A 25075-nucleotide genomic window follows, 5' to 3' on the forward strand; every position below is an offset into this window, starting at 1 on the left:
TATCATTTTAAATTAAAATATTAAGAGTAAAAAATAAGATTGTTCAAGAAATTTAACAAACTAGCAAGGGTACCCAGAGTTCTTGATAAGAAAATAAGTAAAAAATATTTTTCTTTTTAAAATTTCCCTACACATTCTCAAATAAATAACCTTTTTAATGCCACTCCACTCTCTAGCAACTAGTTTGATATAATGTAAAGAAAAAGTAAGAACGCTATTAGCGTCTGATTGTCGGACCTACTTTCAATGTTTTTGGAAGAACCACTAGTGTGACCTTTAGACGTGTGACCTTACACGCCCTTGACCCCTTGATCGCAGCCCAGTTATGATCTGCACCCTGGTCGGTACAGTTATGATATGTCGACTGGGCAACCAGGTCTGCCAACCGTTAGTACGTCGCGTCACCCAGTGAGTTCTTCGTTAAGGCGTTGGGGATTCTTCTCGGATGCTTGGTCCTCAAGGCCTGTTCTCCGTGGATCGTCTAGTTATCCTGGGTGTTCGTTGACGGATACGGTGTCACAAATGGCAAATAAAGAATGTACATATATACGGATCAACGCACATCAGCAACAAAACTCCGGAGGTTAGTTAATATAATATATATTTCGGAAATTCATAAAAGAAGTATTTACAGCATATACATAGAGTTGACAATTAATTCAAGCAAGCAGTTAGTTCTACAACTGAGCTTCTGTTGTTGAAATACCTGGTCGGTATTGCGGACTTTGCGTAATTCTCATTAAGTAATCTACACGTTATAAGCGTTGAGTTATCAGGCAACAAGCGAGGGGGAGAGAGAGAGAGAGAGGTGATTCTGCCGAGACTTATCTCTCTTTTCTTCTGTTCTGTTCTCTTCCGTTCTTCACTCTTACTACTGACTTAATCTCTAATTTTTCATTTCTTTTATAATACAATTATGGAATGATGACGACACCCATGTTCGTCATCGACCAATCAAATTGCTTGATTATAATTCGACGGGGCCTTTTCTCATTGGTTGATTATACTTCGACAGGGCCCTTTTTCATTGGTCCATTTTCAAAATTGGTTTGACTCCTCCCTTAATTAACGCCCAACTTACACGTTGTATTAATTAACTCCTCCCTGGCTTACTAATGGAATTTTTCATATACAGGAAAATTATTTTTCCTTTGACTTAAAGCAAATCACGCGATTTTATTTGTTTTAAAATTATCTATTGATCTCACCTTTCGCTTTGATAATTCAAAGGGATTTTAGTTTATCTTTGAATTAAGTTCTGGTTGTCGGCCATTTTATTATATCAGACATTTTGTTTACGTCAAAAGACCAAGAATGCATTTATCGCTTTGAACTTATCGGCAACACATTTTCCCATCCGAGCAAAAATATTTCATAAATTCCCTTTTTTCGTTCGACCTGATTCACCAAATGACAATTCTCGATACGTTATCTTATTGTTTTGAAATTTCGGACAATTCATTTTTTTTCCTCTTCTTTGTTCTAAACATAATGCCGAGTCACTGCGTGTGTTTCTCTTAGATCAAAAACAACCCGACTTTTCAACTTGTCAAATTCACAGGTCAACTTTGGCTCAGTTTTGCCAATTGCGGGTGTGAAATCCCCACCCCTCCGGCTACTGTACACTATGATTTCGGCCATTGGAGATCAAACGCCTGTGTATTTTGGCTAACATATTTTATGCATTCTTTTTCGCTTTTGATGTCTAGAATGTGATTCAACTTTTCGCTACAAAGGCACTCTTGCCGCCGCTATTTCAACAACAGACTTAGCTCAGAATTTATTCACAAATAAAAATTAATAATAATTTTTATTCCTTCAACCCGATTATCGTCCGGGAACAAAAAATTACTTTCAACCAAAAGAAACGTCACATCAATCCTACCGGTCTGATGTGGCCTCTCTTTAGTGTTACACTAGTAGGAATAAAAGAATTTTTTTTCTAAATTTTTTCTTGGTAAAATGTGCTAATTTGACCCCTCTAGCAAATAACTATTAAAGCATTAGTTTTTTATTTAAAAAATTTTTTTGTAATTATTTATTTCATTTTTTCTTTTTTCTTTTCTTTTTTTTAACAATAATCAAATTGGGGAGGGGGGGGTCACACAAAATCCAATGATGTAAGTTTTGTAAGTGTATCTTTAGTAGTTTTTAAATTTTAGTCAAACATAACATATCCAAAGGCAAAAATATGGCTTTCCATTATATAATAAACAATGATTTCCATCAATCGGGTTTGGCAATTGATGTTCCACTTTCATCGTAGTAAACAAATATACAGTAACTGAATTAATTATTTAAATATCTATAAAATGTACTAGCAATGCTCTCTCTGGTCACATAGTTTTGTGAAGGATAATATAACAAATGAACATACACTGCTTCTACCTCCCAAAATGGATGTGGTAATGCCCGAAAGGATGTTATGATAACAAGACAGGTGCCTCCCTTTTTGAATTGAACATTGAAAGATCATACGATAAGCAAAGTAATAAATACAGTTTGGTAAATTTTCAGATTAGGTCCACCTCAACAATTTTCTTTTAAATGATGACTTTTATAGGTTTTAGACTATGCTGAATACGAAAATCGCATTGAAAGTTTTCAGAAATAAGTAGTTATCGAGATATAAAAAGTTGTATTATGCATTGTATTCTTTGGCGGCCATTTTTACGCGCGTGCGTCATAAACAAATCTACTCATCTATGACTGACATTGCATGAGCATGCGCATAAAAAGATGGCCGCCAAAAAATACAATGTATAATACAACTTTTTATATCTCGATAACTAATTATTTCTGCAAAATTTAAATGCAATTTTCGTAGTCAGCATTGTCGAAAACCTATAAAAGTTGTCATTTAAAAGAAAATTGTGGAGGTGGACCTAATCTGAAAAAAATACCTACAGTTTTAGCTTCAGTCAAATACCAAAACCTTTGTTATTCTATGAAATGTATTAAAAAGAAAAGAGATTTATGAAGTAATGCGTAAGTATTAAACTTCTGCCAATACAAATAATGATCTACTTTCTTGTAATATGACATTTTACTGTAGGTACACTTAATTGGAAATAAAAAATTAAAAAAAATCAGAACTTTTTGGGGCATTGTAAATCGGTAGAGGGAAAATTTGCGTCTATTTTACGATGCTAAAAATGGTTTTAAAAGTTCTATGTTTAAAACTTAATTTTCCATTGGTACAAATAATAAATATTGATTTTTACACCACCAATAAAACTAAAATGTATAGATCGCCCCCTCACATACATACAAGTGTATTTTTACATTTGCACATATTATATAAGCTTTTATAGTAAAAAGAAAAAAACAGCCTTATTTAGATGTTATAAAAAAAATTAAGGTTTGTATTACAATCCACAGAAAAAGTGGTCAAAAATTAAAAAATATAACAAATAAATGTTATCAAAGGTAAGATGAGTTCCTTTTCTACCTAACTGGAAACGTTTTTAGTAGTTTTACTCACTTTAAAACGTTTAAGCGGTTCAAAAATTATAGTGTTTATAGATAGATGCAAACAAGAAAAATGGAGGTGAAGCTTACCTGTAAATATGTGAAGTTTGGAAAATGTGTTAAAACTAAAAAAATATACAAAATACTGTTAAAAACTCACTGAATATGTCATGGTAACATATATTGTGTGGGTTTCTAACAGTATTTTGTATAATTTTTTAGTTTTAACTCCTGTTCCAAACTTCACATATTTAATGGTCAGCTTGCTGCCATTTTTCTTTGCACTATCGATAAACACTGTATGATTTCAAACCAATTAAACATTTTAAAGCGAGTAAAACAACTAAAAACTTTTCCAGATAGGTAGATTAACTTATCTTGCCTTTGATAACATTTGTTATATTTTTAAAAATTTTTACCACTTTTTTTTACCTGGGGATACAAACCCAAAACTTGGAATCAGGAATTTAGAACAGAATCAATAATTGTATTGGAATCATCCTATTACCAATAACCTTATTTACAAATATGTTAAGCATTTGAATTTTGTCATTTTTTTTTTTCTTATTTTTTTTTCTTTAGTTCGTGGAGTTACTTGTTCGTAATTTGAAGGAGGTCCTAAAAATTGGAGCATTTGATTATGTTCGTTCTATGGTAAGTATTGAATCTTTAAAATTTGAATTATAGCTGGAGTTCAATTTACATCTTTTGGCTTATTTGGACTACAAAAAAACTGTGCTTCTATAGTATTAGTCACAATTGGAAATCACATTTTAACTAAAAACACTTTGATGTACTTGCGTGTCATGCTAAAATGCGTTTTCTTATCAAAAATTTTAAAAAATGATAGAGCAAAAGATTGCATGGAACTTATTTTCTCAATCTACCATTGATAAGAGCAGAACCTTTTGTAAAGTCAGTTTTATTTGAATAAGTAAAAATGAACAATTTAATACAATAAAATTGATTTTTTACTTGTAATTAATCTCCTAATTGATCTTTTTTTTTTTTTTTTTTTCTAATTTTTGGTTATTTTACTTATTTCAGCATGACATCGAATTACATGAAAATGTTTTTGCTTGAAATACGATTTTCAGTTGTGACTAATTCTATAGAAGTATCAAAAATTCGATAGTAAGCTTACAGCAAATGACTGCATGCCTTGTCTGGGGTGATTTCCATAAATATAATCAAGATGAGAATTATAGTCCAAATAATCCAAATCATCAATTATCATCTTAAAAATCTGAAAATGGTAACATCTTTTGTATGTATCCCCTCAATGAGGTGTGAGGGGTATCATCCACATTTCTCATGGACGGAAGATGATTTTTAAGATCTCATTCTTGTTATGTTTAATGTCCTTTAATGAAGCAATATTTTGTTTTAATAAGATGATGATCAGTTCAATGTTAACAATATTTTACTTGGTTTCCTACTGAAGCTCCTTTCCTTAGTTGCTTGTTGGTTTCAGCACCACTAAGTATCCAGATTTTATATGAAATTTTTATTCACTTAAATCCACTAAGCAACTAAAATTCAACTTCTAATCCTTCTTATCTGATCAATCGATTCTTGAAAAGCAATTTTAAAAATACTATCAGTGATTTAAAAAAAAGATAAAAAAAAGTGGTGGGGTAGTAAAGATTGTCATGGAATTGTGAAGACTTCTGTCTCTCCTGGTCATGATAATACATAAAGAAATGTATGCAAAAGTAAGATAATTTTGACATCATCATCTTCTGCTTTATTTGATGCATCTCAAAAAGGAAATAAGTTTATTTGGGCACAAAAGTATAGGAAATAGGGTTAGTGGAAAGACAATAGATTGGAAGTTGTTCACCAAGAAAGACAAAAGGAAGCTGAGGTGGATTGTTGGTCAAGGTGTGACGTGTATTTTAAAACGAGACTGAATGGTGGCAATCAATATATTTTAGAGGCAGATTGTGCATTTTGTGACAATCTGCGATGATTTGGAAGAGCTTAAGACGGTCTTGGGTGGAACAGTTGCGAATTTGATTCAGTCAAAGGTAGACTGTGGCTTGGACCAGATCGTGAGAGCTTTTGGAGATCAAGTTGACCTGACACCAACTGATGAACTCTGTATCGACAGAAAAATTTAGAAATGGACGTTCACGCTTAGAAACTAATTTCCCACGATTGTATCACACATACACACACACACCCAGAGTAACTAATATTTACAGAAAGTGTCGGAGTCTGAGTTTATTTTTACGTTATTTTATTTTATACTCGTGAGCCAATGTCCCCCAATGTGTGAGAGATGACTACACAGCCAGAATGAAAAAATGAAAGAAAAGAAATCCACAGCACATAACATTTGAGTTAGCAATCTTTGTCAAGAGGGGGGAGTCATGTGGGTTTCACAATGGCGACAGTGATTTTCTCCCTGAAACTATCATTTATATTGGTTTCAATGTGACATTGCTTGATCACTTTTGCCTATGTCATTCCAAGTTTTCCTTACTTATAATCAATTTGGATGTTTGTATGTCTGTTTATGCAACCAGAGTTTTGTTCAACATGTTTCTAATGTTATCAGATTTAGGCTATCTAAAGATATTGCCTTCCTGATTTAATTGCACCAAACATAGATAGTTTTTTGTTTGTTTTTTTTTGCAAAACTCAATCATGTTCTGCAAAGCCAAAAAAAAATTTCTCTACAAAACAACCGAACTAAGCACCATGAATAAATATTTGAAAATATATAGAACTGGAAGCATAAGAACTCTTGCCTAAATGATTGAACCCCAACAGGGTTGATATGCCACAAAACGAGACAACCTAACTCCATAAATATTTGAAGATAAAAACAGCTTGAAGCATAAAATTTTTTTCAAAAATTACTGGATTTGGCATTAAATAACCCCCAAAAAGGGTTAATATGCTATAAAACAAAACTATCAAACCATACCACTGTAGGTGGTTGTAACGATAAGCTAATTGCAGTCTGGCCACTTTCAATCCCAATATCATGGAATCTGTTGCTAAACTAGCAATAAGAATAATTCATGTAAAAGTCTTTTGTGTTTTCAGTTTTGAAAGTTCTTAAAGTTACCCATTCTGGGAAAACTGTCCACCTACAGGAAAGAAAAACAATATCTATAGCAACTTTCTCTTCCTCCTCCTGGTTCTAATAGATCAGACTGTCTAAACCAACATTGATGTTATTGTTTTCTTCTTTTGCCTTTGCAAAAGTTAATCATGTTCTGCAAAGTCAAAAACAATTTTCCTCTACAAAACAACCAAACCAAACGCCATAAATAAATATTTAACGATAAAGATGAAGAAGCATAAAAAATATGTTACCAAAATTACTGGATTTGGCATCAAATAACTCTAAAAGGGTTAATATGTCGTAAAACACAAGTAGCAACCAATTGACTAACCCTTCCTCCTTTGATTTAGCAAAAAATATAAATTGGATTTTGTAATGAATAAACTTGTTTCTTACTTAATAATCTTTGGGGTTTATTTTTAGGTTCGTTTTCTGAGTGATCTTGTCAATTGCCATGTGATTGTAGCTGGCTCCTTGCTGTCGATGTTTGATAACTTTGTTGAAGTGACATTGGAAGAAAATATACCACAGGTAAGTCCTTTAGTATAGAGCCGCTCTTGTAATAGAAAAATGATGACCCAAAAATGGATGGTAAATGAAATAAGTATTATAGAGAAAAGGAAATTTATCCAATTGCAAATATTAAATGTAATTGCTCCAAGAAAAATTGGCAGCACCAATCCAATCAAAGAAGCTTTGAATTGTAAAGAATTCCAGGTAAAAAATCATAGTATTAATCCAGTCAGTTAACAGTGGTCCTCTTCTCATGTCAAGATGAAAAACTATGATTAAAAAAATTCAGTATATTTGATACAGCAATTTCGGTACATGATTGGTTTGTTCTTATCACCTTTGGCTATAAATATAATTGTTCAAATCTTTGTGATCATTCCCAGTAAATCATGCCAAAAATATCGCAATAACAAAATATTTCTTTTGTTTTACAGTTCAATCATTATTTTATTATTTAAAACAACCATCAATTTATTGAAAATTCAAATACATTCGGCAGATGATCAGGAAGATTGTTTTCCTTTGTATATTCTTGGGATCCTCAGTTTTGTGACCTGCTGTGTTCTTGTTTAAACATGTCCAACCTCCTGTTGCTTACTCCTTCTATTCAGGGCACAACCAGTTTCAAGTATCAGTGTATTATATTAAATGGCCTTGGGATGATCTAAAGTCAAATCAAAGAATACATTACCATAGGAGATTAAAGATGGTTGTAGGTACAGAGGTAACTGGCAAATATGTCTTCAGTGATGAAAACTTTAAGTATAAACTTAAGTTGAAGTTCTTAGAAATCAAGGAACCTCTTAACACTTGAACCAATTAACACTTGATCTCTCTGAGATATATAGATATTCGTGTGTTCCATTAAATTCTCCTTTCCAACTTCAGTCGGTAAAGAACATTAATTTTACTTTCACTAATTGACTAGTTAACTATGTTATATCTTTCTGAGACTTACTGGGTCCCCGGACCAAAATTCATCTAGTCTGGTAGAGTATCCACCTTAATGTTGCTACTGTAGGCAACATCACTTGGAGAAAGTGCACCATTCCTCATATAAGTCATTGTGAGGTAGCCATGCTGTGGGGTATCTTATTTGTCATGTGAATACAATGTTATTTTGAATATTTAGTCAAGGTTTACTTGTAGGAGGAAGTATCTCCATGCCAGGTTGTTTTGAAAAATACTCTGTACAGAGAGACCTTAAATACTAAAGAAAAATGTCTATTAGGCATTAAGTTCTCTCTAAACTCCATAATGTGGACCACTACAAGCATAAGAAAATAAATTTTATGCAAGTTGGCTGTTGACAAGGGAAATAAGTGAACAACCTTGAGATAAGAGACGGAAATGTATTGAGGAAATACACCAACAGTTTCTACTTTTAAATTTTGTCTGTTGAACCTTTCGCATAATCTTCCAACTTGTCTAATAAACAACAATCTAATTTTGTTATCAAGTTTGTTGGTCCCCCCGATTTTTTTCAGTGGCGTCCATTAGTCCGGACGATTGCCAGATAACCGTCCATGAGTTTCTCCTGAAATTTTGCCACAAATTGTATTTCATTAAATAGATATCTATTTAATGAAATACAATTTGTGGCAAAATGTCAACCCTAGGCAGGTTGAACTAGGTAAAAAAAGATTTTTTTGTGAAAATTCCTGTTGCGTCCCCAGGGGCACAAAAGAGGTCAAAAATGCCCTAAAATGACACATTTTGCCCCATAACTTTTGATCCATCTATTAGATTTTTCTGAAACTTAGCCAAAATGTGGAGCCCATAATATAAATCCAGTATGGGTGACCCTGGCAAAATTCTGGTTTGCATCCCTCTGGACTTTTAGGGCTAAAAAAAAATGCCTTTTTTTGGAGCTCTTTTTTCATATTACTCAAAAACTTGATATGTATGTCGATATAGTGGTTTTCCATGGTGCTGAATTCAAATATACATGTCTTAAGGTGTGAAACTTCACCGTTTGTCCATTTTCACTGGGATTCGGCGTTTCCAGGAGCTCAAAAGGGGTCACAAATGCCCTAAAATTGAAAAAAAAATGCTTTTTACCCCATAACTTTTGTCCCATCCATTAGATTTTTCTGAAATTTCACAAAAATGTAAAGGCAACGTTGGCCCTTCACACTTCTCACATTCATAATTTCTTCACTATTTTTTGTGGCGTCATCTCACATGCAGCACCAGAGGGGGACCATGCACGCGTGGCTTGTTGAATATATTCTTTCTTATCTATGGGCAGTCTAACTAATGCAACAAATGTAGCTAACTCTAGAAGCCCATAGAAACAAATAGTAAGATAATTGTCCTTTATGGTTCCCAATGCCTGACCTTCAAATCTTATAAGGTAGTGCCAGTCAATTCACTGTTTCTTTAACATTAATCATCACATTCAGTTTAATGACCATCTTATATTCTAGCTTTTTTAATACACGGTTAATACTCGCTTTTGTTTCGCAAGTCAGTTATATAAATTTTTTTTTTTTTTTTTAAGAACACCATCTCCAATCTATTTTGATATTTAATTCTGTTCACTGTTTTATTTTTATTTATCATATTTAAAGAAGTTTTTGCTTTCAAAAGCATATATTCTTCAGTCAGTCATTAAAAACAGGATTTTATTTAATGAGACATTTTGTAGACACCAATGTTAGATGAGTTTTTATTGGTTAATTATTTTTTATATGGACTCAAAAAATGGTTTGAAGAAATTGTTATATTTTATTTTTTATGAATATAATTTAGAAGTCTCGAAAAAGTGTATGTAGTAAGTATAACCTGAATATCTTTCAGTGTTGGGACGATTAATCAGAATCGGAAAAATAGGGACATTTTTAAGTATTGGAATCGCTATCGGAAAAATTTGTGTCAATTTTCTGATACCCAAAACGATTCTTTCAATTTTTTTTTTTTTTTTTTTGTCTTTGATTTATTTTTCCATGACTAATGATAAAATAATTATGTATTTTTAATTATCAGTAAAACTGGAATCAATAGTTCCCTACTATGCACAAGTGTATTTTTACATTTCCAAAAAATATATGCATATATTACACGGGGTATTTACAGTAATCCACCCCACCCCCACCCCCACCCTCTAAAAATTATAGCTAAATGTTGAAGTATTTTAAAATAATCTGAATCAGAAATTTTAAACAGAATTGCTAATTGTATCGGAATGGGGGGGGGGAGATTGGAATCATCTCACTAATATCTAATATAGAAAACAGGCTTAGTTATAAGGCTAAGATTTTTTTTTTTACTGATGTGAGGTTATTTGGGGAGCTGTGAGGAATGTAGAGTTGCCCCCTTAGTTACCATTGCTCCCAGGTCCACTTTGGCCCAAAGTGGTAATACCTGGTAGGGCATCTGGTGCTACCAGATCAGGCTGTCTGAAAATACTAGATTCCTGACTGAAACTCCACCAAACATTGATGTTATTGTTTTTTTTTCTCCCAGGTGCACTTTAACTAAGTGGTAATACCGGTTATGACATCTGGTGCTACTAGATCAGGCTGTCTGAAGATACGGGCTTCCTGACCAAACATTACAGGTGACCGGGGATTGCCTGTGAATTTAATATTCCCTTGATACTTCCTCCTTTGGAGAAAGCTGGTTCAACCTGCTTAGAGTTGAATGCTGTACAACAAAAATAATGGCTACAGTGATGGATTATGGAATCACCTATTCTGTGTTCAAATCCGATTAAAATTTTTGTGTTCAGTTATGAATTCATTATCTTTTAGTAAGGCTAATAATTTTCGATTAACAAGATGTGCCAGTGTATGCATGACGTGCATTGTAAATGGATCCCAACACATGCCAGCATCACACTTGCTTCAGTCCTGCTTATTGAGTTACTAATTTGTTTTGTTAAAAAAAAATCCTTTTTTCAATGTTTTTCAAATGAAATAAGATGTAATCTCTTTTTTCTTTTAGGTGCGGTCAGATTTCTATGTACATGTTGTCTTGTCAGCTCTTCCTTGGGTAAGTTACAAAATGTTTACTTTTTGTGTATATGTTATCTACTTTGCTGATTTAAACTAATCATTCTTATATCACCTTTAAGTTGTTTCATTAAAAAATGAAGACTTAATTGATGCATTTATTTAAATAAAAAAAAATGACTTTGTAAAGAAAAAAAGGGATGACTTTGGAAAAAAAAATTGTTTCCACCTTATCACAAAGGCTGATGAACACCATCTCTTTCATGAATATGAACCCTTCTGGCTAATGGCTGAATTTAAAAAAAAAAATTAAAAAAAAAAAAAAAGCTTTGTTGTCCATGTCAGGTCCCTAATATTTTGGGAAGATACCAGACTATGATTGTTGACCAGAGCACTAGAAAACTATCTCCCTTTTTTTATTTGATATGTGCCCTCTCCCCTTTATAAAGTTCATCCTCTTGAGTTCATTGGATGATGCTCGACTGCCTGATAACATAAGTGAGATGATCAAAAGTTGCTGTGGCCAAATGTGACTACAAAATGACTTGTCTGCGAATGTAGAGAATAGGAGTATATGTTGCAGCTTAAACGATTTCGCAGAAGCCAATGATAATGCAAAAGGCTGTATAAAGAAGTAAGATGCCATATGCTTTGAAGATGTTTTGTTTCTGCATTTACCTTGGAGCGGTTGGGCTGCCTCTGTTCAGAGAATTTACCACGTCTTGAACAAACACGGTAGTTCACAGCAGAAGGTACAAGTGTTAGCCAATTTTATTTCCAGCGGCGAACTCCATGAAGGTGAGGACTCAGGATCAGCTCTGCATCCTGTTTTACTGTCCTGAACCATATTTTCAGCTGACCTCTGCATGTTTTTTTTTTTCCAACCTTGAGAAAGGGTTTGATCAATGGCTTTGTAGATGACGAGGAAGAATCTGATCGAAGCAACAAAGATGTCTTGTGTGGAGAGCTTGTTGTAGATAGGATATGTTGTAGCAAGAATGAATAGCAGCATTTGAGGTGAACTGTTGCCAACGAACATGAAGAATGCAACATAAACAGCTTTCATAGGTCGCTTGCTCTCATCAGTCAGATTTCACAGCTGTACGGTAGAATGGTGCGGACGAGAGCGTGATTGCTGCAAATTTTAGCACCAAGTTTGAGCATCGATCTTCATGCTGATCTTTGGCGCATAAAATTGCATCTCGTCTATCACAGCATTGCAATATCGTCTGACAGTCAGTTTGACACTTGGAAATCACAGCCCACAGTGACACTGGGAAAGTTTGCCAAGGCTCTGAGAGTAATCCAATTGATAGCATAGTTGAACAGAATTAGTCATAAGACACATCCCTGACAGATACCAAACTGAATGTTGAAAAATTGTGATTCATGATTATATCATAAATTCATATATGAAAATATAATTTTATGCATAAGCCTGACGAGTTCTCACAAGAATGAAATGCGAAATATTCTGTGTAACTTAATTGCCATATATATTTTTATAACTTATATATATATATATATAAATTAGATTTAGTATTTTTTATTTGAGAAAATATATTTTAATAGTCAACATTCCCAAAATATTGAGTTGCATATAAAAAGAAATCTGCTCCAGTAGTTTTGCTAATTTCATGTATATATTTTCTTTTGTAGGTTGGCAGAGAACTGTATGAAAAAAAAGAAACAGAACTTGATAAGCTATTAGCTGCAATTGAAAGCTATCTCAAGTAAGTATTCACATTTTGTCTTGTTTATTGTAAAGTAGAGCAGACCATTGTAATGCAAGAGGTTAGTGCATTTAGGGATTTTTATTTTTTTCATGCTTTAAGTTTTGTTTTTAAAAAAAATACAAAAAAAAAAAAGAGGAAGGATTCATACTTAAAAATTGTGTACTTGGACTTTGGTAGGGGCAGATGAACAAATGATATTTATGGTCAGAAATGGGAGGAGGAGGATAGTAGTGGGGTTGTTACAAAATTTATATATGCAGGTTGTGAATTCTCTTTGTGTTTATTTTATTACAGTAAAGACCAAACTGTTGGATCCAACAAGAAAGAAAATTGTTCTTTTTATTGATACTTGTTGCTATCACACCCTCTTAGGGTAGATTGCTTAAAGAGGATTCTTTTTTTTTTTTTTGCAACTCCGACTATTGCCTGTTATTTCTTGGTTATAGCCTCTAAACAAATTTTTATTTATTTTTTTAGAGTTCATCATTTTAAGTTAGTGGTGAGTTTTACCAATATATATTAGAATGCAATTTTCATATGGGATATATACTGGTAAAACTTAGCACAATCTCAAAAAAGACAGGATGAACATTTAAACATAAAATTTAGTCATTCCCTAAATGCACTATTCTCTCATATATTAGAATATAACCATTCTTTTCTCATTAGATTCATTCTAAATAAACTTTGCCAAAGGTTTTTTGAATCAGCATTATACACTCTAACAATTGTTTATCTCCTTTAATTAGCAAAATCATACCAATTAAATAAAACCTAACTTTATATCCAGGCTACTTACTACAATAACGCTATTTTAAATTTGATAAGGTAATTTGTTAAAAAAATAAAAGAATAATCAAATTGATAAATTTTATTGTTTTTTAATCTTGTATGTAAATTTTCAGTATTAAAACAAAAAAAAACTTAATGGATTATCACAATTTAAGTTTATTACAATTTCTATCATAAAATAATCTATTTGGTTGTTTCCAATAGAAATAAGTGATTAAAATTAATGTCCTTTTTTTTTTTTTTTTTTTTTTCTTTTTTTTTCAGTAAGCGTTCAAAACACCACGTACCAGCTTTAAAAGTATGGACAAAAGATTCTCCGCATCTTCAGGAGGAGGTAAGTTGCTTGTATTTTGGCATTTGTTAATATTGGTGTATTTTGTAATTTTCAAAATTTAACAATTTTTTTTTCTTTGTTTTGACTTCTATCAAGTAAATATTAATTTAAAAAATAATACTAATATAAGGTGTGGCATAAAAAGCTTGCATTTTGAAATACCTTTCTTCTAAAAAAGAAAAAAACAAAAAGAAACGTTTTACCATAAGATTTTTTTTTTATTTTTCATTTCAGTACTTAGATTGTTTGTGGGCCCAGATCAAAAACTTACGAAACAACAAATGGATAGAAAAGCAAATTTTACGAACATACCTCGCCTTTGACAATGTTCTTTGTGAAGCCTTGCAGCACACCTTGCCTCAGATAACACCCCCACCTCATCATGAAGATACTGTCTACCCTCTGCCCAACGTGGTTTTCAGATTATTTGATTATACAGATGTGCCCGAGGTAAATCAATATTTTTAGTTGACTTTTTTTTCTTTTTCCCATCATCCTTTTTAAGAAAAAAGGATTTTTAAAGCTTTCTCCAGTGAATTTCTTAGCTGACTAATCACCTTTGATAATTTTTAAAGGTTTATTTGAAAATCTGGGGGGGAAAAAAGTTGAACTTAAGATTACCCCCCCCCCTTTTTTTTTTGTGATCATCTGTAAGTCAATGAGATATATATATATATATCTCAATCATCGCACTGGGAATTTCTTGGCAAGAAAGATTTCAATAACTAAATCTATTGCACGATTAGATTATTTTTTTTTCTTAGAATCTCTTTTTTGAACATTACTTATTTGGTTAAAAGCATCGGTTTTCTGAATAAACCGGATAGATTCAGAAATTTTGGTAAAAAGATGAATTTTCAAAGACTTTTTAGTGGGTATCTTATGCAATTATATATAATTATATTTCTTATACCTAGTTGTACCTACTCTGTATTGCCCAAAAAATCAGTTTTTGATTTACAGTTGCCAACTCTTATATTTTTCAGTATGAATTGAATTCTTTTTATTTTTAGTTTATTATTTAAAACTTTCATGTTAGCATTCATCTTGACCAAACTAAATTTTAAAAATATTTAGATAAAAACGCTATTATATTGCCAATAACATAGTATAACAATAACAAATGAAAATTGCTTGGTTAGAAGTAAAGTTTGTTTTGTCAGTTTAAATGCTTTTTGGGTCTGACTTTACAAATCCAAGTTAATGATTTTTTTTTTTTTTTTATTTCTTTTTATTTAAATGTAAATAGCCAGATTCGTAATAAATATGAATAGCATATACACTTAGATAATGTTTTTGCATGCATAGTGTCTATCCCAGCATATACTGGTATTAGACCTCGCTCTAATATTGCGATCTTTTGGCAAAACTTTTGCATGATTTAAAATAATTATTTTGTACTTCAATTTCTTTAACTCTTTATGACCTAGTTAAACTAATTCATTCAGTCGTAAATAAATGAATATAACAGCATAAATAAAGTCGGAATGGATTCAAACACGCCTTGTATGCATTAGTTAAGTATCTGGGTAGATTCCAGATACCTCCAGATTGCAACTGCCCATTGCTTACATTCAGTATACGGCCATCTAAAATTAACAATAAATGTTTTTTTTTTTTTTTTAATCATCTACATCATAATTCAGGTCATAAGGAGTTAATATTCCAAGATTGTTTCATACTTTGTACATAATCTTCCTTGGTAAATGTTACTATTGATGTCATCAACTTTCATTAACTATTTTAATGTTTTCATGTCTTCTAGGGTCCAGTATTACCAGGCAGCCATTCAATTGAACGGTTTTTAATTGAAGATCAGTTACATAATATCATCCACACAAATCATTTTGAAAGGAAAGACTGGTTCGTCAGATTTCGTTTTTTTTTTTTTTTTTTTTTTTTTTTTTGTATAGCTTAGTTAGATAAATTTATTAAATATACCAAGTTTCCAATATTTTTTTTAATATCAGAAAGTTGGGTATTGGTATGGTGTGTACCAAATTTTTTAATTGCTTCACAAACAATACATACATTGGTATGATTAGAACAAGTATTTCTCACTATCTTAGATGCCACCTATCCCCCCCCTCACAACTCCATTTACCAACATCTAATAGCACAATACACCAAAAAAAATTTCAGAATTTTTTTTTGTTCTTTCATAGGAGTCCCCACTTATCAAGGCCCAGGGGCCACTCAAGGATAAGGGTTAATAAATGTACAGTAGTCCATGGGGCAATATCGTAGTAATCGTTAATAGTGAAAATTTGGTAAATTGGATTACTTAAAGGAACAACTCATCGAGAACTTATTTACAGACTTGAAGATGACCAAATTGTAGTAGCTAGAAAACAGGCAAACGGAAGAGAGTTCTACACGTGTGCAGTTCTAAGAAAGAAGCTTTGTTCATGGAATCACGTTTAGGTATAATGCTATGGACTGCATCGCTGGGAGCAAAGTTGGGCTGCACCTTAAAGGTAACCCCCACTCCTGACGACTCGAGGTTACATTTTTAAAAATAAAATAAAACTTTTCAAATAAATTCAATAACTTTTCATCTTGGCCTTTCAAGCCTCCAAAGGTCCTTAATCTTGAAAACTTTTCAAAAGCTTCTGAGAGCCTTTAAATTGTCAAAATCTTCGGGAAATAAGCTTTTAAACTGGCGAAGATTTCATAACTTCATCTCGTAATTTGATCATCTCGTGGCTATCTATAGATTTTTTCTGTGTTTTCTTTTTGTCTTTGCTTTTTCTCGACTTCCTCTGAACTTCGTCTAGTTTTTATCTTTGTCTTCATCTTTTCTTCGCCGAAGGGTTAGGACCCTAATATCTATGCCAGACTGGTTGCTGGAACTCATTGTTTTTATACATGAACTCGCAACTCCTGCATAACCCTAAGTTCATGTGGCAGTTCTGCTCTCATGATGGCTGGTCGGTAACCCTACTACAAGGGTTATGCGGCTGGCTGCCTGTTGTTGGATGTTAGAGGTGCGTCGCTCTCCTTGGCTGCAGCTTGAACATCAATCTGGGGAAGAATTCATTTCACAACTGCAGAAAAACAACAAAAAATCACAAAGGCAGTATTTTTCGTAACATAATTATTCAGAAGTTATTCAAAGTTGTTACAGGTATAGTCTCATAAGAATATGAACTCTGGGCATTTCTAAACTTGGGGATCAAATTGGCTTCTTGGTGTGTGATTATAATGGTTGCAAAAGGCTGCCGAATGCAAACACATCCAACGGCCGAGATCTCAAATTCTCAACTATCAAAGTCGCACTCCCCAACGAACTGTCTCAAACTGGCCAAGAAGACACTTTTTATTATCTCTGAAACTTCTAATTTGGGGCTTTTTCTTTCTTCCTCTCTCTCTCTTTATTAGTCCTTTCCTTCTCTCTCTCTCTTTCCTCTATTTGTTTATCCAAATAATCTGGTCGACGGGGAAGAAGCGGTCAATGACTCCCTTGGGTTGCCATATGAAGCCAAAGACAATAACCCCCCCCCCTTTTCTTCTTATCAATCTCTTTGACCTGTCATTTACATTTACTGACACCATCTTTGCACTCTCCAGGAAAGCCATTAATTACGATCACCCAATTCTCTCAAAAGATAAAATCCCCATTTTTTTTTTTCCAGCAATGTGAAATCTCCTCTACTCATGTCAAAAGTGAGGGGGGGGGGACCATAGATTGGAGTTGAGATGAGCACTTGCCATGAAAATAACGATAAAGCAGAGACAGGCTCGCAACACCTCTTCTGTGGAAAAGAGGTTACAGGGAAGAGAAAAAGGCATCCCTTCACTATGCTACGAAGTCTATTTTTAACTTTGTCAAGAGGCAGAATAAGGTCTTTCTAGCAGCTCCTAGATATATTAATTAAAAAAAAAACAAAAAAAACACTGTCATCCTTACTGTCTCAACTATCAACCTGCGCCTTTCCATCATCACGGTGTTACTCATTTGAGCAAACAAACCCACCCTCGACCAAGTGCAATACAAAGGGCAAGAGAGTATACTTAAATGGTTTTAAGTGATTTTCTTAAGTTTACCCATTTTAATTTTGTAACTAATCATATGACGGACGAAAATCGAAAACGTTTGCAGATATAAGGATTGTCACTGTTTAATCGAACATATATATATTTTTTTATGTGTGTGCACAAATTTTGTTGAATACCAGAGTTCATGCTTTTTAAATTTCTTCGTAATGTTCTCAACATGGCAAATTTTCTGGTGGTAGTTAGTATAATGGTCTTTGTGTGTGTATATAAAGTAATTGTTGAAACGTTTCTCATGATAAGTCATCTTTCTAATAATAATGTTTTTCTTCTCTTTTCAGTGCTGCTTTATTACTCAGCTTTCACACAAAGAATAAAATTCCTTTGAATTATATGATTGTTGAGGTGGGTATTATTGATTGATACATCAGATTAGTGAATTAAAATATAAATCCCCTTCTGGTCTAGGTTCTATGAAAAGACAACTTTAATTTAAAAAAAAAAAAAAGAAAAAAAAAGTGGCATATTTATTCAAATGGCGCAAATGTTTTTTGTTTTCTTTCTTCTTTTTCTGTTAGGCACCATAAGAATGCTTTAATAAACAGATAAAAAAAAGAAATGATATATAAGCGCATGCAAAAGTTCATGTTCACTAATAATAAATTTCCCATGATGCATTTTTTCTCTAAATCTTTGCCATGTATTTTTATGAATATATATATATTTTTTTATGTGTGTGTGTGTGTGTGTGTATATATATATATATATATATATATATATATATATATATAAATGACAAAAAGTCTACATTCCAAATTTCAAGATGTTGTCCATCTTACCGTTTATTTCTTTCAGCATTTTAAAATGTTCAATACTTGACAGCACCTGTTTCGTAGCGCAGAATCATTCATATAATTATGTCAATTTTTTAAGCTATTCTGCCCTGACTCCTCAGAAGAAAAGGAACTTACCAATTTTAAGATAAAAGAAATATGGACATAATTACAAAAATCCGAAAAAATCGAAAGACTAGTTGCAATTGTTTTGTTTTAGTTACACCATCTTAGATTCTAATGTAAAATCACCAAGGTCATCCTAATATATTAATACAATTTGGTCATATATTGTTATAATTAACGCAAAATATATTTTATGTAATACTTTATTAATTTATTATTTATAAATAGTTTATATTTATTTTCTTAATGGTAAGATGGGCAACATCTTAAAATTTGTAATATAGATTTTTGTCATTTATTTGTATATGCTCTGTACTTACATCAAGTTTCATAAATTAAATGATTGGTATAAATAAAAGGTGAAATATTATTGAATAAGCCTATTTTTCCCCAATGGTGGGTTTGTTTGCTCAATTATTATATAAAAATTTCTATTCTATTTTAGGTAATGTTTGCTCAGTTATTCATGCTACCTCGACCGCCATACCTCGAGATTTTCTATGGATCCACCTTGATTGAGCTCTGCAAACTCCAACCTGGTTCCATGCCTCAAGTGGTATCCTTTCTGTAACGCTACATGGATGGCAATGATTGCAAACAGTCATGCTTAAACTTTTTTCTAACAATTTGTTTTAAATGTATTTTTATTTTTAGCAGATCCTCTCGACAGTGGTCTGTTACATGTTGCATTTTGTTGCTTACATGTCGCAGATAGGCAGTTCAATCAGTTGTGATGTTTATCTGTAATAGTAGTGACCGTAGCATTCTCCTCTCTTCATCTTTTGTAGTTGTTGGCAACAAGGTTGATTCTTTCTCTGTTCTATTCTCGTTAACAGCTGTAGTAGCAATTTAAAAAAGTTGGGGGGGGGGCATGATTTTTTATCTTGCAACATTCATGTGTTTTGTGCAAAATTTATTTCCTTTTTAAAAATAGTCATACTGCACACAGTGTATTGCAGAAAGTTACAATTAATAAGATTTGAAGATTTTCATTATTGCCATATTTGGTTTTACATTGAATTCCAAAGTAACTCTGCCAAGCATTTTCTCTTAGCACTAAAGCCAGAAGAGTTTAGGCCATTTTTGAAATGGCTTTTTCCTTGTTAAATGAGGTATGTTTCTGTGCAGTTCTAGGAGGTCCACCTTTCCCGGTTTTGCCTTCTCTCTTTGAGAAGGGATTAGTTTATTGCTAATCACTTGATGTGTCCCTACCTGGATATGCTGAGTGGGCTGCCCAAGCATTTTTTGCAGGCCAGAGTGCTCCTCCTCTAGAGTGTTGGCTCTTTCCAACCTTTGTCACATTTTCACATCACCAGAAGGAGATAGTTTACACTCTGAACTTTCAAAGTGGATCACTTCTGGCTAGATCTTTATTTATCCTGCTTTCCCCAAGATCCATTTTATAACTTTCTCCCATGCTTTTCTTGGCTTTCTACTATGAACTGGAACTGCTACCTCAACTGCTCTACATTTATTAATCCAAGAACTCTTATCCATTCTTTCTTCTGCACACGTCTCCCTATACTATCCACATTTAATCTTCTGATGTCATCAGAACTAAGCCTTTCTTTTTTAAGACTAACATTACACATCCATCATATCATTATCATATCATTTCTCTCCATGCAACACATATCCTCATCCCTTAGCCAGATTTCACTTTCAGACATCATCAAACTACACATGTCTGATAGACTCTTTCCTTGGTTGACAGTGGTAACGCTTTACTGGTTAGTAATGACAGAAGTTCCCTGAATATTATCAATTCCTAATTATTGCAAATAGGTTGATATGCCGTAAAACCAATCAATCAATCAATAATTATTGCAATCACACTAGCACCTGCTCCAATGATATCATCACAACAAAACTTCTACAACCTCAATAACTTTGGGTCCTGGATATGACCTTAAACTATATTTGATGGTGAGGCTCCAGCTTGCGGGCTTTGGGAAGTGTGGAGCAACCCTTTTACAATTGCTCCCAGGTCCACTCTGACCCGGAGTGGTAGTACCTGTTAGGGTCCCAACTATGGGTTAAATAGAAACCAACTTGAAAACAACAAATATATTCTATTAAAAATTTTTTCTTCAAAATCACTGTATTCGGCATTAAATAACCTGAAAAGGGTTGATATGTTGTAAAACAACCAATCAATAACTTCGCCGTCCAGATATACTTTCTCTACCATCTCCATTGTCTTGCATTTCTTATACAGAAATTGAGCATCCTCTCTCAAACTAGCAGTAATTCTGCTGCACTTTTTTTTTTTTTTGTACAAAGGAGTCACCACTTATCAAGGCCTGGAGGCTACTTGAGAATAAGGGTCAATGATGGATATCAGGCAAATGGAAGAGAGTTCCATAGGCATGCAGTTCTAAGAAAGGAGCTTTGTTCATGGAATCTACGTTTTAGGTTTAGGCACAGATAAAGAGTGAGGGGAAACTATTGATGGTGGTTTCAGCAAGATGAGTGTTTTTCATGAAAGTTTGGAAAGGGGAAGGAGTGCATAGATTGGAGCTTTTAGGTACCACAAAATTAATCTTATTAATAAATAAAGTGAAAATATTTTATTTATTTTAGATACATTGAGAAATTATTTTTTGAGACAGATACTAAATCTCTACTTCATCAATTTAATCAATGAAATTTTCTTGGTGACAAGCTTCTAAATATTGAGTATTATTTGATTTGAAACAATTAAAAAAAAAAATGTCTAAAATCAAATAATATTCTTAATTAAATTGGATACGTCTTAATGGCTTTTCAAATGGTTTTCCGTATTTCTTTATTGTATGTTTGTGCCCTCTTTTTCCTTAACAATGTTATAGCTTGCTCAAGCTACCGAAATGTTGTTTGAACGGATTGACACAATGAAAGCTTCTTGTATTGTAAGGTAAGGCCAAATCTATTTCATTTTATAAAATTTTTGTTGAAAACATTGTTTAATAATTATAAAATAATTTACAATTTAACTAATTTTAATCATAATGTTAAAATATTAATAACTAGCCATATTTACACCGGAGAGTAAAGAAAAAAATCGCTCCAAATCTAGTTTTGTATTTTTTTTTTTTAATGGAATTTTAAAAAATTTAAAAAAAAAAAAAAAAAAAAAAGGTGCTAATGCACTTACTGATCCGCGCTATTTTTTTAATCGTATTTCCAATTTAATTAAAGTTTTATGTTTTTTTTTTTTAATAAATTGTAAGGTTAAAATACAGAATAGGTACAAAACACCCCCCTCCCCATGTTAAGAATGGCTTTTTAAATAACGTTATTTCAGCACAGATCAATAAGTGAACTAATACCAAAAAACATTTTAGTTTTCACTTATTTTTTATTTTAATAAACACTGGATTAATAGTAATAAAAAAATCCATTCAATATGTATTTATCAAAGTTTGTACAGACGAGAGAAACACAAGATTTTGTTTGATCATGCACCTGTGTGTATGTAGTGTAATATATTAGTGATGGGATGATTTCAAGATGTTTTCCCGATTCTGATACAATTACTGATTCCGATTCTTTATAAATCTCTAAATATTTAACTATAGAGTTGTTATTTATTCCCGATTACTGTAAAAACATGGGTTAAATGTGCAGATATTTTCTGAAACATAAAAATACATTTGTGGGGGGACAAGGGTGTGATCTATAGATTTTAGTGTTAATTTAAACTTAATATTTTTTATTATTACTACCAGCAGTGGAAGATTTTATTTTAAACAAAATCAAATAAAGACAACGGAATCATTTTTGGTATCAGAAAATAGACACAAATTTTTCTAATACCTCCAAAAGTTCTGATTTTTATGATTCCCGATTTCGATTAATCGTCCCAACATTAATATATATTATTAAACAATATGTACATGAGGTTTAAATTATTCAAATTAATACTTACAAATTTTTTTTTTTTATCAAAAACAAAGAATATAAGATAGATTCCATGGAGTTTCAAAAATTTGGCTTTTTTCCTTCAGAGGAAAATAATTAGCAAAATATTTTTGTAGACTTGCTATAACATGATTGGTTAGTGTAAAAATTGAAAATTATAAAGTTCAAAAGAGTAATGTTAGAAAAAGTATACTTTTACACTTTTTCTCACATATTTTACTCAGTACCCATATTATGCCCACAAAACTCTTTTAAAATACTTCAAAGAAACTGAAATTTAAAGAATAATTATCGATGTCTAATGCCTATAGCTAAAATTTTACAGAAGTCGAAAATATCTGAATTTTCCACAAGGAATTTCACTCTCATTATTTCTCGTTTGCATAAAATTAAATATAACCCACATTTAGGCCATTTATATCTAGCAGCTGTTTCAAAAGTCCTTAGTTTAGGAGTGAATCATATGCATAACTTTATATAAATAGATATACAAACAACCAATATTATAAAAAGGCCCTTTTTTTTCTGTTGTAAATCCTATATACATTGTTAATTTTCGTTGAATTTTTTTTTTCAGATTTGCTAATTGGTTTGCATATCACTTGAGTAACTTTCAGTTCCGTTGGAGCTGGGAAGATTGGTCATCGTGCGTGGCTATAGATATTGAAAAACCAAAGGCAAAGTTCATCAGAGAAACCCTATTAAAAGCTTTACGGTAAAGAACATTTACTTTTATTGATTTCTAACGCCCTATTCTATTCGCTTCTTACATCATTAGACATTTCATTTTATTGGTGCATTGTTTATGCTCGTACTACCATGAATATTTATTTTTTTTTAGTCAAATAAAGCCATAAATAATCTCTTAAAGTTTGGTGCACTTCAATAACAACTAAGTAGTTTAACTATTCAGATTTTTTTTAGAAGCAAGGATAATTTATACAGATTTTTTTTTTTTTTTGTAGAAAGAATTGTCATTCCTGCTTGAGATAGCATAAAAATAGAAAATGACTCGTTAGATTTTCTTTTTTTATCAAATAAATCTGCATCTTCAACTTTCTTTTACTCATATTTGTCAGCTTTTACTTGGGGGAAAAAAAACATTACTTGACTTGATGTAGCTTTGACAGTTTAGTCGAATGAAAACTTTTTTCTTATTAGAAAAGGCTCTTTTATTTTGACCTTGTGTTTATGATTCAGCCAATTTCTGACCTTCAAGTGCAATTTTTAAAACTTGAGAATCTTTATTGTAGTCTAGAATGTAAATGGAATTTCAAAGTGTACCATTTATTTCAGACATCTCAGAGGAACAACACAAATACAATTAAATTCAATATAAGAATCAATAATTATAGATTAGCATATATAGATACACACACATACATTATAAATAATTAAATTATAAAAGAATTTAGTTAATCTAATTTAATTAAAATATTAATAAAATAGAATTCTAAATGGATATAAAATTTATGTCAAATCAACTAATAAAAATTCAATATATTTTGTAATTAGTTTCGTATAAAAATTAAATAAATATACAGATATGTTATAGATATTATTATAATTAATATTATCTAAGTAAGCATATATAGATTACATATAAATAATAAATTAATAAAATATTTTTAGTGTATATCAAAATAAGTACAATTTATTAATAGTAAAATTTAAATTTTACTGACTTTACTTGAAAATTTTAAATGGTGTAATAAAAGAAAAAAAATAAAAGGTAATTGCAACTTCTCTCCCAATTTTCAGATTTTGTAATCATGCCCAGATGCTAATTTATTTATTGTGGACTATTATTCTCATCTTTTTTAGTTGTTGTTTCACGTCGTTTCAGCCAACTATTCCTCTGGCCTTCAGGTGGTAACCGCGGCGGATAGAAACTTCGAATCTTCTAACTTCATTCTCAACAATCACTGCCATCCGTAGTTGTTGTCGTCTCACCACGTTTTTGTCCAAGTAAGCCTCTGGCTGGCTTTGGGTAGGATTAAAACCACTATCTTCAGACAATTCTCATCTGGAACCGTAGCCAAAAACGTGGGGAGACGACGACAACTACAGATGGCAGTGATTGCTGAGAATGCAGTTAGTTCCTATCTGTCGCGGTTACCACCTGACGAAGACCAAAGGAATAGTTGGCCGAAACATTGTGAAACAACTAATAAAGATGAGAATAATAGTCCGCAATAAATTAATATAAATAATACTCATCTCAATAATGAATTCCAATTAAAATAATATATATGCCCAGATGCATTTTATTTTATTTTTTTATTTAATGATAGGTGCTATTTCTTCTGATGAGTTAAGGGCAGAATAGATTCATT

General features: G+C 32.1%; 1 protein-coding gene across 1 annotated transcript in view; it reads left to right on the forward strand.

Annotated features, from left to right (window-relative positions):
- Nucleotides 1–25075, forward strand: part of LOC145246663 (nuclear cap-binding protein subunit 1-like) — a 64812-nt gene that overhangs the window by 13670 nt on the left and 26067 nt on the right. Inside the window, exons 5-15 of the mRNA XM_080108374.1 lie at nt 4054–4125; nt 6974–7081; nt 11012–11059; nt 12679–12752; nt 13812–13881; nt 14116–14331; nt 15647–15744; nt 18219–18282; nt 19282–19392; nt 21668–21732; nt 23317–23454. Of these exons, the coding sequence (XP_079964500.1) occupies nt 4054–4125; nt 6974–7081; nt 11012–11059; nt 12679–12752; nt 13812–13881; nt 14116–14331; nt 15647–15744; nt 18219–18282; nt 19282–19392; nt 21668–21732; nt 23317–23454 (1064 nt within the window). The remainder of the gene's footprint in view (nt 1–4053; nt 4126–6973; nt 7082–11011; nt 11060–12678; nt 12753–13811; nt 13882–14115; nt 14332–15646; nt 15745–18218; nt 18283–19281; nt 19393–21667; nt 21733–23316; nt 23455–25075) is intronic.

Source organism: Euprymna scolopes, chromosome 24, assembly GCF_053919585.1.
Source record: "Euprymna scolopes isolate OS-2025 chromosome 24, ASM5391958v1, whole genome shotgun sequence".
Classification (NCBI taxonomy): Eukaryota; Metazoa; Mollusca; class Cephalopoda; order Sepiida; family Sepiolidae; genus Euprymna; species Euprymna scolopes.